This window comes from Zosterops lateralis (assembly GCF_965231275.1).
Source record: "Zosterops lateralis genome assembly, chromosome: 2".
Classification (NCBI taxonomy): Eukaryota; Metazoa; Chordata; class Aves; order Passeriformes; family Zosteropidae; genus Zosterops; species Zosterops lateralis.
Window position 1 is genome coordinate 985,117 of NC_139763.1, and position 19,390 is coordinate 1,004,506.

The window sequence follows — 19,390 nt, forward strand, 5'->3', positions numbered from 1 at the left end:
TGCCCAAGGCCAGGCTGGACACTGGGGACAGTGGGAGGTGTCCTTGCCATGGCAGGGGGTGTTCACCAATAAATAAATTTCCAAGACCTCTTTTCTGTGTTAAAGATGAAAAAAATGGATTTGTGCATGTGTACAGCACGAGCCATCCAGAACCCTCCCTTCACAGCCACTGTATTTAACCTTTAACAGGTGAATGTACTTTCTAAAAATATGCAGGGAACCTGCCAAAAATTCATGAACTGTAAGTATTGAAATAAGAGTGCAAAGGTCAAACAGGGTACAGCAAGACTTTGCCTTCACTTTAATGTGCTTTCTTTATGCCTGCATTTCCCCTTTGAAATGATAAGAGACTGTAAAATTGATTACTGTCTGTGCTGAAGTGAAGCATTAATTTGGATTTTAGCAGAAGGAAAATGACCTGCAAGTGATTTGTTTCTGCTGTGGTTTAACCCAGCCAGCAGCTGCTCAGGGGTGGGAGGTGTGAAGGGCACAAAAAGGTGCTGTGCAAGCCCTGCCCAGCAATAAAAACACCCTGGAATGGTCACCTCTACCTCCAGCCCAAACCCAACACACAGCCCCAGACCAATGATGAGAAAAATTAACTCTACCACAACCCAAACTGGCGCATTTCATTTAATAGCATTTAAAAATAATTCATCTATTAGTCATGCAAATGCTCATCACACAACCAAATTTCCTTCAAGTAAAGTGACAGTGTGGATTTCACATTTTCAGCGACCCTGAAATTTCTCTAGTGCTATATTTCATTAATAAAGTGCATTCAAAACCTTGACAAGAGGAATTAGTAGGAAATTATTTCGGTGCAAGTTTTAACCACTTCATGAGAGAAGACTTCCACCCAAACCATTTGCCCTCCTCCCCCTCGTTCTCCTTCATGTCTGAAGCAGAAACCTTTTCCAGGACGGTCTCGTAAGTCTTTCGCGCTCGCAGGATTTCCTTGTCCGTGCTGAAATGCACCATTTGCCTGCTCAGAATGGGCACCACCAGGTTGAAGTTGTCGACCCTCTTGTTCAGCTTCCTGATGTCTTCTGCGAACTGCTCGCAGATCCGAGCCCACTGTTTCTGCTTCGACAGCGTCATGGGCTCCCCCAGCTTCCTCCTGGAGGCCACGATGCTCTTCCTGAGGCGCTCGATGGTCTCCCGGATCTCCTTCTGCAGCAGGATCCACTCGGGCTGGTAACCGTTATCGATGAGGATCCTGTTCAGGTTGTGGGTCATGGGGTCGATGTGGGGGCTGTGCGAGAACTTCTGCAGCGGCTTCCCCTTCCCGCTGAGGTTGTCAAAGTCTCCCTTGGCCATGGACTCCTGGATGAGATCCTCCACCAGCCGCTCCACCGCCTGGGTGATCTTCACCTTCTTGCTCTGGCGCACGTCCTTGGCCCTGCTGAGGTCGCTGCCGGCGTAGCGGCTCTCGAGCCGCTGCTGCCGGTACTCCAGCACCTGCTCGGTGGCGCGGTCCACGCGGAACTGCATGTACTGCTTCTCCCGCTGGCTCGGCGTGCCGATGCCCACGCCCTCAAAGCTCAGGTAGTGCCTGTGCTGCAGGGACTTAGATTTGAACTGGTCTTCCTCCTCCTCGCCAGGGTCTGATTTTTGTTTGGCTGAGAGGTCGCTGAGCACAACCCTGTAGGCCTCCTCCACCCTGATGAAGGCTTTGGAGTCGGCCACGCCGGAGCTGCTGTCAGGGTGGTATTTTTTGGCAAGGTTGTGGTAAGAGTTTCTGACGTCATCGAGGGAACATCCTTCCTCGAGATCCAGGATCTTGTAAGAGTCCTGGACGTTGTTTTTGGGTTTGTAATCTGACAACATCCTGCAGAGAAATGGCTTCAGCTTCCTTGGGATCATGGCTCCCCGTCCCACGAAACAGTGTCCCATGTTGTTGGTCAGCATGTCTCAAAGCCACTGGGGATTTCTTCAGATGCAGCTACATTAAAGAACCTACAGACACATTTGTGCAAAAATTGTGTTAAATATCTTCTTTTCTAAAGAACTTCCAGTGCACAAATTTTATCTTTAGCCTCATATATTAAAGAAATCGCCATTAAAATTCATCAGTATTTTTTTCTTTTACAGACTAATATTGAAATCCCAGAATCCCAGACTGGTTTGGGTTGGAGGGACATTAAATCCCATCCAGTGCCACCCCTGCCATGGGCAGGGACACCTCCCACTGTCCCCAATGTCCAACCTGCCAGGGATCCAGGGGCAGCCACAGCATATCTGGACACCTTGTCCAGGGAACATTCCTGCCCAAGATCCCATATGACCTTGCCCTCCTTAAGCTTAAAGTCATTGATTAACATTTCTAATTAATTACCATTGAAGTAGTAGCATTACAATGTAAATTAAAGTGAAGTCGCAATTTACTTTTTTCCTGGTATGAAAACAGGAACACAAGTTTGTTTTACATTACAGAATTCCCAGGAAACATTTTTCCATTACCTTAATTGCCTTTCAGCAAAATCATGCCAGTGTAAACTGGAAATAATGTTGAGCAATAATTGCTGAAACAAATCCCTCCCTTCTCCTCTCTACCTATATTTAGCAAGAGCTCAATTTCCTACCCCCTTGGATCAATTCCTCAAGATCTACAACCTGGTACTTTCACAAAGGAGATCATCACTGCACGTCTTTGGTATCTCACAGCAACATCTGGATCAGCACTCAGGTTACAGGTCCACTTAGTTCAGCCTTTTTATCCCAGCAGTGGCCAAACTTCTTCCCTGGTACCAGGCAGAGGAGTAAATCTGGAACTCAGAACAGATCAATAGCAGTCAGTATGTCCCTCTGTCAGCAATTCCAGTGAATCTGGGTTAAATGTCAGCAGTTCCAGTGAATCTGGGTTAGCTGGGGACACAGCCAGGGCAGTACCTCAGCAGGTAACCAAATCAGTCCTTACATAAATCAGAGTGGAGGAACACAGCACTAACTGGACATACCAGTTACACATCAGCCAACTCCTCTTTATTCATGGAAATCCTTAGGGAAATGCTGGATCGGTGGAGCTAAAGACAACATCTCCTTTGCTCGCTCCATTTCCAAACAAAAAACTAGGTCAAATCAACTCCTCAAGGTAAATTAAAGAATAAACAGCATTTATGTCTCCTGCCCTTGTGCCCTAACCCAGAGAAAGAAAAGGACAAGTACTTGGGACTGGAGCAATCCTCAATGTTTTCATCTGGCTTTGAAACACCTAAAGTATTAAATCATCAGCTTATGTAATGGAGCTCATTAACACCCTGTATTTATGATCCAGTGATTTCATCCCGCCCAGGAGGCGAACAAAGATAACAAGTGATTTTCACACGGCCATAAAAGCCCGTGTCGCTACTGCTTAAACAAAATGACCAATAAACACACTTTTATAATTCAATTATTGCTCCGAAAGTGATCTTCTCATAACTCGGTAGCCCCGACTGCAATAAACTTGTTCTTAAAGAACCGTATGTAGAACTATCATCCCCCCGAGGTAAATTAAAGAATAAACAGCATTTATGTCTCCTGCACAGACCAAACTGCCCTTGTGCCCTAACCCAGAGAAAGAAAAGGACAAGTACTTGGGACTGGAGCAATCCTCAATGTTTTCATCTGGCTTTGAAATACCTAAAGTATTAAATCATCAGCTTATGTAATGGAGCTCATTAACACCCTGTATTTATGATCCAGTGATTTCATTCCTCTGGGTGGTGGACAAAGATAACAACTGATTTTCACACGGCCATAAAAGCCCGTGTCGCTACTGCTTAAATAGATTGACCAATAAATACACCTTATAAATGCAATTATTGCTCCGAAAGTGATCTTCTCATAACTCGGTAGCCCCGAGTGCAATAAACTTGTTCTTAAAGAACCGTATGTAGAACTATCATCCCCCCGAGGTAAATTAAAGAATAAACAGCATTTATGTCTCCTGCACAAACCAAACTGCCCTTGTGCCCTAACCCAGAGAAAGAAAAGGACAAGTACTTGGGACTGGATCAGTCCTCAATGTTTTCAGCTGGCTTTGAAACACCTAAAGTATTAAATCATCAGCTTATGATAATGGAGCTCATTAACACCCTGTATTTATGATCCAGTGATTTCATTCCTCTGGGTGGTGGACAATGATAACAACTGATTTTCACACGGCCATAAAAGCCCGTGTCGCTACTGCTTAAATAGAATGACCAATAAATACACCTTATAAATGCAATTATTGCTCCGAAAGTGACTTTCTCATAACTCGGTAGCCCCGAGTGCAATAAACTTGTTCTTAAAGAACCGTATGTAGAAGCCTCATCCCCCCGAGGGGGCCGGCTGGGAAAGGGGGGGATTACTCCCTGGCAGTGTGAAGTGAGCCATCCCCGCTGGGATTTGGGAAGGGGGACGGACTGGCCCCCCAGGCTGCCGCCCCCTCTGCTCCCCAGGGCCCCGCACGCCCCCGCCTCACCTGGTACCGCCGCCCGGGCCGCGGGAACCGGCCGGGAACGGCCCCGGCAGGAAGAGGCGGGACCGGCAGGAAGAGGAGGGGACGGGCCGTGGCTGTGACCCCGCGCTCAGGGACGGAGGGAGGGAGGGAGAGACGGGGGAAGAAACGGGGATGGACGGAGAGGGGAGCGGGGGGAACCAAGGGGGCAAGACGGGACGCTGGGGGGAACGAGGAATGAGGGGGATAGAGAAGTAGGGCGGGGAGAGAGAGGGAGAGGGGAAAAGGAAGGAAGGAGAGTGAGCGTCCCGCTTGTCCTCGTTTGTCCGCGCTTGTTCCCGTTTGTCCTCGCTTGTCCTTGGTTGTCCCCGCTTGTTCCCGTTTGTCCTCGCTTGTCCTTGGTTGCCCCGCTTGTCCTCGTTTGTCCCCGTCTGTCCCTGCTTGTCCTCACTTGTCCCCGCTTGTTCCCGCCCTTCGCCGGGGGGCGCCCGAGCGCCGCCGCAGCCGTGAGGGGAGGGAAGGGGCTGTGAGGAGAGGAGCCCATCCATGGAGGGGCTGTGAGGAGAGGAGCCCATGGTGGGGCTGTGAGGAGAGGAGCCCATGGCTCTATCCCAAAGGGAGGCAAACAGTGTCCAGGCAGCTGCTGCCTGTCAGGAGGAAGCAGCTCTCTGCATCCATCTGTATTAGAGGATGATGGAAATTATTGAGAAGATGGACAAGGAGAAGGGGACAACGAATTCTCCTTTCTTTTTTTTCCCACTGCAAAGGAGACTCCAGCAATGGGAAAAGGAATTGTTCAAGGTGGAGCTGCCCTGCGGGGCTCCTGCCCAGAGGAGAGGCCTGGGGGACGTCAGGTGTGCTCCCACCCACAGCCTGGCACTTCAAAGCTGTGTCAGGAGTGGGGGAATTTGAGGGAAAACAGATTATCCAGAACCACACTTGATCTGGGTCTTCTCACTGCCGGGGCTTGCAGCAGGTTGTGGATAAATGCTGCACGGCAAGCCTGTGAAATGAGGAGGACTCTGCTTTGACTCCTTGGTGCTGCCGTGCAGCCTGGCAAAGGAGAGGTGCTTTTGTGCCCGTCTGAGGCGTGTGAGTCCTGCGGGAGTTCCAGAGCGCTCTGAAGCCTTGGACCAGCTGCTGGGGTTTGCCCTGATGTTGCTCAGTTTTGCTTCAATGTTTGCAAGATACAGCCAATGAAATAAGTAATTAACAAGTTTAAAAAACGAAGCACAAGGAGTGACAATACTGCAGATGAAAGGTCTTTTAGAAGTATAGGTTTTCGTTTATTAGGTCTTTTGTCAGTAGAGAAGCTGCTAACTACCCCCCTTTATGCCTTTTGAGCCACATGTATTTATAATTATACCTTTCTAGTATTTGTTATGGCTTTTGAATTCCATGTACCACAGCCGAGTGCCATCAAAAGTCGTTTTGTCTCCCAAAGAGGCGGAAACTCTCATTTCTTTCTCCCAAGGAGGCCGAACCCCGCGTGTTCCGTGTCCCCTGGCACAGCCCCGGCCCCGGGACGTGCACGGGGCATTTGGCGCTGGGGCGGCCGTGTGGCGATGGTGCCGCAGGCGAGCCCAGCCCTTGTGGCCGCTGTCCCGGTGCGGGATTTGGAAGGGCAGGGACACAATGTGGAGCGGCGCGTGTCTTTGTGCTCCGTGTTTGTGCCGCGTGTGCGGGCGGAGCGGGGCCGGCGGGAGCCGCGCTCCCCTCAGAGCCCCTGAGGGCGGCAGCGATGGCGGCGCCGCTCCCTCAGCAATGGCCCGGCCCCGGCCCCGGCCCCGGCGGGCGGGGAGCCCTCGGCAGCGCCCTGGGGGCGGCGGGGCCCGAGCCCCGGGCCCGGGCTCTGTGCCCGTGGCGCCGCAGAGGCGAGGGGAGAGCTGCGAGAGTCGGTGCCTGGGGCAGTGCCCCGAGCCGGGGGCAGCAGCCGGGCCCGGCCTTGTGGAAGCGCACGAGGCTCTGGGGGTGCCGCTTGTGCGGCTTGTGCAGGTGCCTGTGGATGGCCCCGGCCTTGCGGGCTGGCCCTGCCCCGCTCAGCTCCCCGGCCCCGGCAAAGGCGCCCGGGCTGCGCTCGGCGGCCCTGGGTGTCATTGCTGAAGGTGGCCGGAGAGCCTTGTGCCATCAGGGAGCCCCGCCCTGGCTCTGAGGGTATCCAAGGGACACAGAGCCCTGGGGTGCCCAGTCCCAGGAGAGCCACTGTCAGAGGAGGAAGGAGCTCCCGGGATCCGTCTGTGCTAGAGGAAGACGGAAATTAGTGACAAGATGAACAACAAGGAGGAGAACCCCAACTCCCAGCCCACCCAAGGGCCAGTGCTGAGCCTGGAGAGGAGGCGAAGAGGGAGCGATGAGGCAGAAAACAGAGGCCAGTGGACGGACAGGGCCAGGACCTTTGCCCTGCCAAGGCAGCCCTTTCCATCCCACACCTCCTCCTCCTCCTCCTGCTCCTCTGTGATGCCCCTCAGACTCCCACCACTGCAGCTCGGGCAGCCGCAGGGCAGCGCCGCAGGGCAGCGGCAGCCAGGCCCTGTCCCTCCGTGGGGACAGACTGCCACGGCTGCCACGGCTGCCAGCACTGCCCTGCCTGCTGAGCCCCAGGGACACTGAGAGCCGGGGCACAGAGCTGGGCAGCGCAGGGGAGAAGGGGCCGCAGCCCTGCAGCCCCTGTCCTGGGCAGCCATACAGCCCCGTGCCCAGGGTGTTCCTGCCCCCGCTCAGGGTGGCCCAGGAGGGCACAGCCCGTGTGTCCCCGAGCTGGCAGCTGCTGCCTGTGCCGCCCATCCCCTCGGGGGCTCGTGCTGTGGAGCGCAGCCTCAGGGATGTGGCGGTGGAGAAAAAGGATGATGACATCGAGCTGTTCCAGGGGGACAGCAGGAGTGATCAGGGGCTGTCCGCACTAGAAGAGAACATCGTGATCATTTCAGGGGACAGCCCAAGTGATAAGGAGCTGTCCCCAATGGAAGATAACGATGAGCTCTCCCAAGGGGACAGGAGTTCCAAGGAGGTGTCCTGGGAAGATCAGCAGGAAAAAGAGCCATCCCAAGGTGAGAGTGCAAGTGACATAGAGCTGTCCCAAGGGGAGACCGAAAGTGGCAACGAGCTGTCCCAAGGGGAGACCGAAAGTGGCAAAGAGCTGTCTCAAGGGGATAGCAACAAGGACGAGAAGCTTTCCCCAGAAGACAGCAAACATGATACAGATCTGCAGTTTGGGGAAGACGGTGGTGTTGAAGAGCTCTCCCATTGGAAAAAAGATGAGGATGGCATAGAGGTGACAAGGAGGAACCTGCTCGGTGGCATGGAGAGTGGTTCCCGCTCGTCACCCGAAATGCCAGATCTGGAGCACATACCAGAACATCAGAAGGTGCTGGTATGGCTGAAAGCCCATTTCCCCAACAATTATGGGGCTGAGGAGGAAGAGAAGAAAGCTGTCAGACTCCGACGGCTGTTCTGACTGAAACGGCGCCAGCGCAAGGTGGAGACCCAGTGGCAGGAGCAGTGGGATGCCTTGCCATCCCGTGCCTACAGTGAACATGACAAGGTCACAACTTCCAAAAGGAAGCGCCGCAGAGCTCCAAAGGTGTCCCAAGGGGAATTTGCCGTCCAGGACATCGACAATAAATCCTTGGGCCTGGTGGGTGACGAGGAGCCCCTGGAGGGACCCAGCTGTTCTGGGCATGTGGGCACAGAGGTGAGAGTGCCGTCAGTTTGTGCCCTGCCCAGAGCCTCTCCCGTGGGCACCGAGCTGGCAGCTGCCACCCCGAGCAGAGCTACTGAGGAGGAGGCAGCATCTTCCTCTCTCCTCACTGAGAAGGGGACATCACGAGGGACACCGAGCCAGCTGACTGTGCTGGTCAATACTCCGGCCAGCAGCCAGGCTCCGCTGTACATCAACCCCAGTGTGACCAGTGGGACCCTGAGCAAGGCTGCACGGGAGCTCCAGGCACTGCAGCAGCATCAGGAGGCACGGGATGTCCCAGAACACCGATTTGTTTATCCTAAACAGCCTAAAACACTCATTTATTTCTCCCAAGGAGCCCTAAGCCCGCTGCTGTCTGTGCCCGCCCATCCCCTCGGGGGCTCGTGCTGTGGAGCGCAGCCTCAGCGATGTGGCAGTGCATAAACGGGATAATGACAACGAGCTCTTCCAGGGGGACAGCAGGAGTGACCAGGAGCTGTCCCCAGTGGAAAAAGCCATCGAGGTCATTCCAGGGGACAGCTTGAGTTACGATGAGCTGTCTTCAGTGGAAGAGGCCATCGTGGTTAATGCAGGGCACAGCCCAACACTTGAAGAGCTGTCCTCAGTGGAAGAGGATGTTGAGGTTGTTGCAGGGGAGAGCCCGAGTGACCAGGAGCTGTCCCCAGTGGCAGAGGCCCTCGAGGTCATTCCAGGGGACAGCCCAACTCATGAAGATATCTCTGATATGGAAGATGACATCAATGTCACTTCAGAGGACAGCCCTAATGACAAGGAGCTGTCCTCAGTGGAAGAGGCCACCGTGGTTAATGCAGGGCACAGCCCAACAATTGAGGAGCTGTCCAAAGTGGAAGAGGCCATCGAGGTTGGTGCAGAGGACACCACCAGTGACTGGGAGCTGTCTGAATCGGGAGAGGCCATCAAGCTCTTCCCAAGGGTAAACAGCAGTGACAAGGAGCTGTCCCCAAGGGAAGATGACAATCAGCTCTCCCAGTGGGAAGAAGAGGAGGACGAAAAGCTCTCCCAGTGGGAAGAAGATAAGAATGAAGAGCTGACAAAGACAGCCTTGCTCAGTGGCATGGACAGCATTTCCAGCTCGTCCAGCTCGTCACTTGAGCTGCCATATCTGCCTCAAGTGTCGAGACATCAGAAGGTGCTGGAATGCCTGAAACGCTGCTGCCTGTGCCGCCCATCCCCTCGGGGGCTCGTGCTGTGGAGTGCAGCCTCAGCGATGTGGTGGTGGAGAAAAAGGTCGATGACATCGAGCTCTACCAGAGGGACAGCAGGAGTGACCAGGGGCTGTCCCCACTAGAAGAGAACCTCGTGATCATTTCAGGGGACAGCCCAAGTGATAAGGAGCTGTCCCCAATGGAAGATAACGATGAGCTCTCCCAAGGGGACAGGAGTTCCAAGGAGGTGTCCTGGGAAGATCAACAGGAAAAAGAGCCATCCCAAGGGGAGAGTGCAAGTGACAAAGAGCTGTCCCAATGGGGTAGCAACAAGGACGAGACGCTTTCCCCAGAAGACAGCAAACATGATACAGAGCTGGGGTTTGGGGAAGACGGTGGTGTTGAAGAGCTCTCCCACTGGAAAAAAGATGAAAAAGATGAGGACAAAGAGCTCTCCCTTTGGGAAGAAGACGAGGATGGCATAGAGCTGACAAGGAGGACCCTGCTCGGTGGCATGGAGAGTGGTTCCAGCTCATCACCTGAAATGCCAGATCTGAAGCAGATACCAGAACATCAGAAAGTGCTGGTATGGCTAAAAGCCCATTTCCCCAACAATTATGGGGCTGAGGAGGAGGAAGAAGAGAAGAAAGCTGTCAGACTCCGACGACTGTTCCGACTGAAACGGCGCCAGCGCAAGGTGGAGACCCAGTGGCAGGAGCTGTGGGATGCCTTGCCATCCCGTGCCTACAGTGAACATGACAAGGCCACAACTTCCAAAAGGAAGCGCCGCAGAGCTCCAAAGGTGTCCCAAGGGGAAGTTGCCGTCCAGGACATCGACAATAAATCCTTGGGCCTGGTGGGTGACGAGGAGCCCCTGGAGGGACCCAGCTGTTCTGGGCATGTGGGCGCAGAGGTGAGAGCGCCGTCAGTTTGTGCCCTGCCCAGAGCCTCTCCCGTGGGCACCGAGCTGGCAGCTGCCAGCCCGAGCAGAGCTGCTGAGGAGGAGGAGCCGCAAAAGGCAGCATCTTCCTCTCTCCTCACTGAGAAGGGGACATCACGAGGGACACCGAGCCAGCTGACTGTGCTGGTCAATACTCCGGCCAGCAGCCAGACTCTGCTGTACATCAACCCCAGTGTGACCAGTGGGACCCTGAGCAAGGATGCACGGGAGTTCCAGGCATGCGCTCGGTGGCCCTGGGTGTCATTGCTGAAGGTGGCCAGAGAGCCTTGTGCCATCAGGGAGCCCTGCCCTGGCTCTGAGGGTATCCAAGGGACACAGAGCCCTGGGGTGCCCAGTCCCAGGAGAGCCACACACAGAGGAGGAAACAGCTCCTGGAACCCATCTGTGGTTGTAGAGGACAAGTATTACTGACAAGATGAGTAATGAGAAGGAGAACCCCAACTGCCAGCCCGCCCTAGGGCCACTACTGAGCCTGCGGAGGAGGCCAAGAGGGAGCGATGAGGAAGGAAGGAGAGGCCAGTGGACGGACAGGGCCAGGATCTTTGCCCTGCCAAGGCAGCCGTCTCTGTCCCACGCCTCCTCCTCATCATCATCCTGCTCTTCACCGATTCCCATCAAGCTCCCACCATTGTACCTTGGGCAGCCAAAGGTGGGACCCAAAATCCTTACAGATCTCAGTCTCTCTCCGGTGCAGCTCGGGCAGTCGCAGGCAGCGCTGCAGGGCAGCCGCAGCCAGGCCCTGTCCCTCCGTGGGGACAGGCTGCCACGGCTGCCACGGCTGCCAGCACTGCCCTGCCTGCTGAGCCCCAGGGACACTGAGAGCCGGGCCACAGGGCTGGGCAGCGCAGGGGAGAAGGGGCCGCAGCCCTGCAGCCCCTGTCCTGGGCAGCCATACAGCCCCGTGCCCAGGGTGTTCCTGCCCCCGCTCAGGGTGGCCCAGGAGGGCACAGCCCGTGTGTCCCCGAGCTGGCAGCTGCTGCCTGTGCCGCCCATCCCCTCGGGGGCTCGTGCTGTGGAGCGCAGCCTCAGGGATGTAGCAGTGGATAAACGGGGTGACGAAAACGAGCTCTTCCAAGGGGACAGCAGGAGTGATCAGATGCTGTCCCCACTAGAAGAGAACCTCGTGATCATTTCAGGGGACAGCCCAAATGATAAGGAGCTGTCCCCAATGGAAGATAACGATGAGCTCTCCCAAGGGGACAGGAGTTCCAAGGAGGTGTCCTGGGAAGATCAACAGGAAAAAGAGCCATCCCAAGGGGAGAGTGAAAGTGGCAAGGAGCTGTCCCAAGGGGATAGCAACAAGGACGAGAAGCTTTCCCCAGAAGACAGCAAACTTGATACAGAGCTGTGGTTTGGGGAAGACTGTGGTGTTGAAGAGCTCTCGCATTGGGGAGAAGACGAGGATGGCATAGAGGTGACAAGGAGGAACCTGCTCGGTGGCATGGAGAGTGATTCCAGCTCGTCACCCGAAATGCCAGATCTGGAGCACATACCAGGACATCAGAAGGTGCTGGTATGGCTGAAAGCCCATTTCCCCAACAGTTATGGGGCTGAGGAGGAGGAGGAAGAGAAGAAAGCTGTCAGACTCCGACGGCTGTTCCGACTGAAACGGCGCCAGCGCAAGGTGGAGACCCAGTGGCAGGAGCTGTGGGATGCCTTGCCATCCCGTGCCTACAGTGAACATGACAAGGTCACAACTTCCAAAAGGAAGCGCCGCAGAGCTCCAAAGGTGTCCCAAGGGGAATTTGCCGTCCAGGACATCAATAATAAACCCGTGGGTGACGAGGAGCCCCTGGAGGGACCCAGCTGTTCTGGGCATGTGGGCACAGAGGTGAGAGTGCCGTCAGTTTGTGCCCTGCCCAGAGCCTCTCCCGTGGGCACCGAGCTGGCAGCTGCCAGCCCGAGCAGAGCTACTGAGGAGGAGGAGCCCCAAAAGGCAGCATCTTCCTCTCTCCTCACTGAGAAGGGGACATCACGAGGGACACCGAGCCAGCTGACTGTGCTGGTCAATACTCCGGCCAGCAGCCAGGCTCCGCTGTACATCAACCCCAGTGTGACCAGTGGGACCCTGAGCAAGGCTGCACGGGAGCTCCAGGCATGCGCTCGGTGGCCCTGGGTGTCATTGCTGAAGGTGGCCAGAGAGCCTTGTGCCATCAGGGAGCCCCGCCCTGGCTCTGAGGGTATCCAAGGGTCACAGAGCCCTGGGGTGCCCAGTCCCAGGAGAGCCACTGTCAGAGAAGAAAGGAGATCCGGGGATCCGTCTGTGGAAGACGGAGATTCGCAACAAGATGAACAAGGAGAAGAACCCCAACTGCCAACCCGCCCAAGGGCCAGTGCTGAGCCTGCGGACGAGGCCAAGACGGAGTGATGAGGCAGAAAGCAGAGGCCAGTGGACGGACAGGGCCAGGACCTTTGCCCTGCCAAGGCAGCCCTTTCCATCCCACACCTCCTCCTCATCCTGCTCCTCCTGCTCCTCTCTGATGCCCCTCAGACTCCCACCAGTGCAGCTCAGGCAGCCGCAGGCAGCGCCGCAGGGGAGCCACAGCCAGGCCCTGTCCCTCCGTGGGGACAGACTGCCACGGCTGCCACGGCTGCCAGCACTGCCCTGCCTGCTGAGCCCCAGGGACACTGAGAGCCAGGGCACAGAGCTGGGCAGCGCAGGGGAGAAGGGGCCGCAGCCCTGCAGCCCCTGTCCTGGGCAGCCATACAGCCCCGTGCCCAGGGTGTTCCTGCCCCCGCTCAGGGTGGCCCAGGAGGGCACAGCCCGTGTGTCCCCGAGCTGGCAGCTGCTGCCTGTGCCGCCCATCCCCTCGGGGGCTTGTGGTGTTGAGCGCAGCCTCAGGGATGTGGCGGTGGAGAAAAACGTCGATGACATCGAGCTCTACCAGGGGGACAGCAGGAGTGATCAGGGGCTGTCCCCACTAGAAGAGAACCTCGTGATCATTTCAGGGGACAGCCCAAGTGATAAGGAGCTGTCCCCAATGGAAGATAACGATGAGCTCTCCCAAGGGGACAGGAGTTCCAAGGAGGTGTCCTGGGAAGAGAAGCAGGAAAAAGAGCCATCCCAAGGGGAGAGTGAAAGTGACAAAGAGCTGTCCCAAGGGGAGTCCGAAAGCGACACAGACCTGTCTCAAGGGGAGACCGAAAGTGGCAATGAGCCTTCCCAAGGGGAGACCGAAAGTGACAAAGAGCTGTCCCAAGGGGGTAGCAACAAGGACGAGAAGCTTCCCCCAGAAGACAGCAAATGTGATACAGATCTCCAGTTTGGGGAAGACTGTGGTGTTGAAGAGCTCTCGCATTGGGGAAAAGACGAGGATGGCATAGAGGTGACAAGGAGGAACCTGCTCGGTGGCATGGAGAGTGATTCCAGCTCGTCACCTGAAATGCCAGATCTGGAGCAGATACCAGGACATCAGAAGATGCTGGTATGGCTGAAAGCCCATTTCCCCAACAATTATGGGGCTGAGGAGGAGGAGGAAGAGAAGAAAGCTGTCAGACTCCAACAACTGTTCCGACTGAAACGGCGCCAGCGCAAGGTGGAGACCCAGTGGCAGGAGCTGTGGGATGCCTTGCCATCCCGTGCCTACAGTGAACATGACAAGGTCACAACTTCCAAAAGGAAGCGCCGCAGAGCTCCAAAGGTGTCCCAAGGGGAAGTTGCCATCCAGGACGTCCACAATAAATCCTTGGGCCTGGTGGGTGACGAGGAGCCCCTGGAGGGACCCAGCTGTTCTGGGCATGTGGGCACAGAGGTGACAGTGCCGTCAGTTTGTGTCCTGCCCAGAGCCTCTCCTGTGGGCACCGAGCTGGCAGCTGCCACCCTGAGCAGAGCTACTGAGGAGGAGGAGCCCCAAAAGGCAGCATCTTCCTCTCTCCTCACTGAGAAGGGGACATCACGAGGGACACCGAGCCAGCTGACTGTGCTGGTCAATACTCCAGCCAGCAGCCAGGCTCTGCTGTACATCAACCCCAGTGTGACCAGTGGGACCCTGAGCAAGGCTGCACGGGAGCTCCAGGCACTGCGGCAGCATCAGGAGGCACAGGCTGACCTGGAACAATGGATTGCTTATCCTAAAGAGCCTAAAGCACTCGTTTGTTTCTCCCAAGGAGGCCGAACCCCGCTGCTGTCTCTGCCCGCCCATCCCCTCGGGAGCTCGTGTTGTGGAGCGCATCCTCAGTGATGTGGCAGTGCATAAACAGGATAATGAAAATGAGCTGTTCCAGGGGGACAGCAGGAGTGACCAGGAGCTGTCCCAAGTGCAAAAGGACATCGAGGTCACTCCAGGGGACAGCCTGAGTTACGATGAGCTGTCCTCAGTGGAAGAGGATGTTGAGGTTGTTGCAGGAGACAGCCCGAGTGACCGGGGGCTGTCCTCAGTGGAAGAGGCCATCGTGGTCATTGCAGGGCACAGCCCAACAGTTGAGGAGCTGTCCGAAGTGGAAGAGGCCATCGAGGTTGGTGCAGAGGACAACACCAGTGATTGGGAGCTGTCTGAATTGGGAGAGGCCATCAAGCTCTTCCCAGGGGTAAACAGCAGTGACAAGGAGCTGTCCCCAAGGGAAGATGACAATCAGCTCTCCCAGTGGGAAGAAGAGGAGGACGAAAAGCTCTCCCAATGGGAAGATGAAAATGAAGAGCTGACAAGGAGAGCCCTGCTCGGTGGCATGGACACCTATTCCAGCTCGTCCAGCTCGTCACTTGAGCTGCCCTATCTGCCTCAAGTGTCGAGACATCAGAAGGTGCTGGAATGGCTGCAACGCCATTTCCCTGACAGTGATGACGAGGAGAGCACAGGTGCCAGACGCCTCAGGGCATGGCAAAGGAAAGCGCCCCAGCTCAAGTTGGATGCCCAAATATAAAAGCTGGTGCAGGCCATGTCCTCCCCTTCATCCAGTGGGAAAGGCAAGGTGCTTTCCTTGTCAGGGAAGCCCCGCAGAGGCCGAGAGGTGTCCCAAAGGGAAGCCGCCATCCAGGCCAAAAACATCTGGCACAGACCCTTGGGCCGGGAGGATGACGAGGAGCCCTTGGAGGGACTCAGCAGTTCTTACTTAGCTCGTGTCTGGCCCAGAGCCTCTCGTGCCCTGAGGAGTCCAGTGGGCACAGACCTGGCAGCTTCCACCCCGACCAGAGCTGCTGAGGAGGAGGAGCCCTTCGAGCCTCTCGCTCTGCAGGACAAAATGGCAGCAGCTCCTTCTGTCCTCAGTGAGGAGAGGACATCACGAGGGCCACTGAGCCCACTGACCAGGCTGTTCAATACTCCAGCCAGCAGCCAGCCTCAGCTGTACGTGACCAGTGGGACCCTGAGCAAGGCTGCACGGGAGCTCCAGGCACTGCAGCAGCAGCAGGAGGCACAGGTTGCCCTGGAACCATGGATTGCTTATCCTAAAGAGCCTAAAACACTCGTTTGTTTCTCCCAAGGAGGCCGAACCCCGCGTGTTCCGTGTCCCCTGGCACAGCCCCGGCCCCGGGACGTGCACGGGGCATTTGGCGCTGGGGCGGCCGTGTGGCGATGGTGCCGCAGGCGAGCCCAGCCCTTGTGGCCGCTGTCCCGGTGCGGGATTTGGAAGGGCAGGGACACAATGTGGAGCGGCGCGTGTCTTTGTGCTCCGTGTTTGTGCCGCGTGTGCGGGCGGAGCGGGGCCGGCGGGAGCCGCGCTCCCCTCAGAGCCCCTGAGGGCGGCAGCGATGGCGGCGCCGCTCCCTCAGCAATGGCCCGGCCCCGGCCCCGGCCCCGGCGGGCGGGGAGCCCTCGGCAGCGCCCTGGGGGCGGCGGGGCCCGAGCCCCGGGCCCGGGCTCTGTGCCCGTGGCGCCGCAGAGGCGAGGGGAGAGCTGCGAGAGTCGGTGCCTGGGGCAGTGCCCCGAGCCGGGGGCAGCAGCCGGGCCCGGCCTTGTGGAAGCGCACGAGGCTCTGGGGGTGCCGCTTGTGCGGCTTGTGCAGGTGCCTGTGGATGGCCCCGGCCTTGCGGGCTGGCCCTGCCCCGCTCAGCTCCCCGGCCCCGGCAAAGGCGCCCGGGCTGCGCTCGGTGGCCCTGGGTGTCATTGCTGAAGGTGGCCGGAGAGCCTTGTGCCATCAGGGAGCCCCGCCCTGGCTCTGAGGGTATCCAAGGGTCACAGAGCCCTGGGGTGCCCAGTCCCAGGAGAGCCACTGTCAGAGGAGGAAGGAGCTCCTGGGACCCATCTCTGATAGTGGAAGATGGACATTAGTGATGAGATGAATAAGGAAAAGGAGAACCCCAACTGCCAGCCCGCCCCAGGGCCACTGCTGAGCCTGCAAAAGAGGCCAAGAGGGAGCGATGAGGAAGGAAGGAGCGGCCAGTGGACGGACAGGGCCAGGATCTTTGCCCTGCCAAGGGAGCCGTCTCTGTCCCATGCCTCCTCCTCCTCCTCTTCCTGCTCTTCACCGATGCCCATCAAGCTCCCACCATTGTGAGGCATAGATTTAGAAGAATTAAAGACTGTAGTCAAAATAGATAGTGCTGAGATAATGTAGCTAGGACTTCCCTTTTGCTAACAGAAGCCAGACTGAAAGAACTGATAATCCTTGGAAGGAACCGATCAATCAGAGGAGCTGTCAAACTAGGGCTTCTGCATCCTGAATAATCAATAGACCCCATGAATACAATACAATCATAAATCAAACAGTCCTGGGAAAAACAGGATTTAGCTGTCACAAACACTAAAGGTTAAAAAGTCAGAGCTGAGGAAGACAATCTTACTTCATCATTTTGGGACCCCACCCCATTAAAAAGACCACCGACCCATTTCAAAGAACAAACTACGCATGCTTGGTGGCTTTTTGGGCTAATTACCATACGAAGCGGGGAATGGGAGGTATCAGAGCTATGAATATGCATTTGTAGTTTGTGTATTCAATACTTCTGTAGATAAAAGGCCCTGTGATGATCTGTAAATTGCGCGTGTGTTTCTGGGAGCTATCCCGCACGCTGCCCGGCGTCGTAATAAACATACACTTTCTAACTTTAAACTGTTAGAGAGTCTTTGTCCGTCATAGTTGGATATTGGTATTAGATCAATGTCCATAGTTTTTTAATAAATCATTTTGGCGAGCCAGGTAGGAGAACTGCTCTTTCTGGCCGTGGGGCCGGTGGGGTCTAGGACCCCTCAGGGCGCCCACCCGGAAGTTTTCGGGGTGAGGGCTCCTCAGACCTTACCGTCCACCCGGGGAAAGACCTGAACCTCCTGGAGCTACGGACAAAAGGTATGTTTAAAAAATGTATTGAATGAAGGTACCTTTGAATAGAGGCGGCTTATAAGTCATAAGAGACGTCTTATGCAAAGCAGAGGCCTGGGTTTTGGAATCTCCGAGGAGTATTGTTGTTGTGTTGTTGTGTTCCAGGTAGAGCTGGTCACTTGTTGGCTGCATTCCAGGAAGGGAAAGCAGCAGCAGCATAGAGATGCTGTATTGGGGGCGTAGTGGCCCCATCTTTGGTTTGTCCAGGTAAAGCTGGTCACTTGTTGGCTGCATTCCAGGGAGGGAAAGCAGCAGCAGCATAGAGATGCTGGTATTGGGGCGTAGTGGCTCCATGTTTGGTTTGTCCAGGTAAAGCTGGTCACTGTGGGCTGCATTCAAGGAGGAAAGCAGCGGCAGCACAGAGCTATTGATATCGGGAGCGTAGTGGCTCCATCCATGGTTTAAAGGTGCACTTTGGTAATTCATAATCTGAGAGGCTAGCCTGAATTTTTGAGGTGAACAGGGTCCCGTTTTGAGTTGCGGTCGCGAACGCTGGATGTGTGTGTATTCGTGTCTGTTTGGGTTTTCTTTAGTGCTTAATTTGTGTACCGTATGTGTATGAATTGTGAAAGTTTGTGTTGTAAGTGTTTTTGTTTTTAATTGTGATTGTTTGGGTTTTCTACCGTATGTGTGTGAATTGTGAAAGTTTGTGTTGTGTTTTTGTTTTTAAGAGATTTTAAAACCCCCGCCGATCCGCGGAAGGATATCCCTGCTGAAAAGGAGAGGAATTCGGGGGGGGGATGTGCTTGGGCCGTGACTGGAGGGTGTCACGGAGAGCGCTGTAATTTCTGACCGCATAACTGATAGTGTGATTTTAATCAGTGTGCTGTTCAATAGAAAAACATCTGTGGGTGAATAAACTGTTTATTGTTTATTAAGGAAAAAAAAAAGTTTTAGGTGGTTTTTTTTGTGTGCTCTTTGCAAGCATTCTCCTGAGATATCGCAGTGATCAGGCAGGCATCTGGGTTGTCCCGGTAACCAGCAGGGAGCCAGGATTTGTCACCTCCGGCTGTATCTTTGAAATTCTGAAAAGCCTGATGTGTTTGTTTTAACTATTGTTTGTTTGTAGAATACAGTTTTAATTGTAAAAAGAGCCAAAACTGCCTGACCGAGAAACCCCCCCGCTTTTTCCTCAGTGCAAAAATTTGTGGAGTGTTTTTGAACCCATTGTTTTGTGAGCCTAAAAAAATTGCTATCCCATAAACAGGTTTTGGTGAAGGGGGACAGTGTATAAGAAGTTGATTGCAAATTTTCTTCAATTGTTAACTTTTTGTTTTAAGCACAAGAATTGGAAAGCTGGTTCAAAGAGTTCCCCTGCCCAGAGATGGAATTTCAGAAACCCTAAAAATTAATAACCAGTAATTTGAATTATGTGTCTGGGTAATCGCGTGGGTTTTTCTTTTAAATAAAAAAAAAATTTTTCCTTTTTTATGTAAACACAAATTCTTTCTTCAACAGCTGGTGCTTCGAGCCTTGTTTTAAAGAATACATATTGCTAACTTTTTGTTTTAAGAATAGAAGGAACAAGAATTGAAAAGCTGGTTCAAAAAGTTCCCCTGCCCAGAAACGGAATTTCAGAAACCCTAAAAATTAATAACCAGTAATTTGGATTAAGTGTCTAGGCAATTGTATGGGGTTTTTCTTTTAAGTACCTCTGATGGAGAGTGATTTAGAGATTTGGGAAAAGGGTTGCTAAGAAAATGAAGTTTGTAATCAAGCAGCATTTACCAGATCCCAATTGTTGCTTGATGCCATAACAGAAAAAAAAAAAAAAAAAAAAAAGAAATAAAATTCTTGATAAGACACCGGGGCAATAAAACCCTAACACCTGTAACCAGTAACTATGTAATAATAAAAGAAGCGGCTGGCCAACCTAAAAAGGC

The 19,390-nt window shown here is 54.6% G+C and overlaps 1 protein-coding gene across 2 annotated transcripts; it reads right to left on the minus strand.

Moving 5' to 3' along the window:
* Positions 1-617: 617 nt before the first annotated feature.
* On the minus strand, positions 618-4,782 carry DNAJC28 (DnaJ heat shock protein family (Hsp40) member C28). Of its 2 annotated transcripts, none has more exons than XM_083854537.1 (3): positions 4,451-4,782; positions 2,617-2,774; positions 618-1,959 (listed from the first exon to the last, which is right to left on the minus strand). In XM_083854537.1, exon 3 carries the CDS (start codon positions 1,909-1,911, stop codon positions 814-816), a length of 1,098 nt encoding a protein of 365 aa, XP_083710663.1. In that variant the 5' UTR covers positions 1,912-1,959; positions 2,617-2,774; positions 4,451-4,782; the 3' UTR covers positions 618-813. The 2 variants fall into 2 exon arrangements, with proteins under 2 accessions (XP_083710663.1, XP_083710662.1); XM_083854536.1 differs by having other exon boundaries at positions 2,617-2,768; positions 4,451-4,781.
* Between the last annotated feature and the right edge of the window lie 14,608 nt (positions 4,783-19,390).

What these genes read in the sequence shown, in the direction of transcription:
- DNAJC28 (XM_083854537.1), bottom strand. Translation starts at nt 1,911, where the DNA reads ATGCTGACCAACAACATGGGACACTGTTTCGTGGGACGGGGAGCCATG.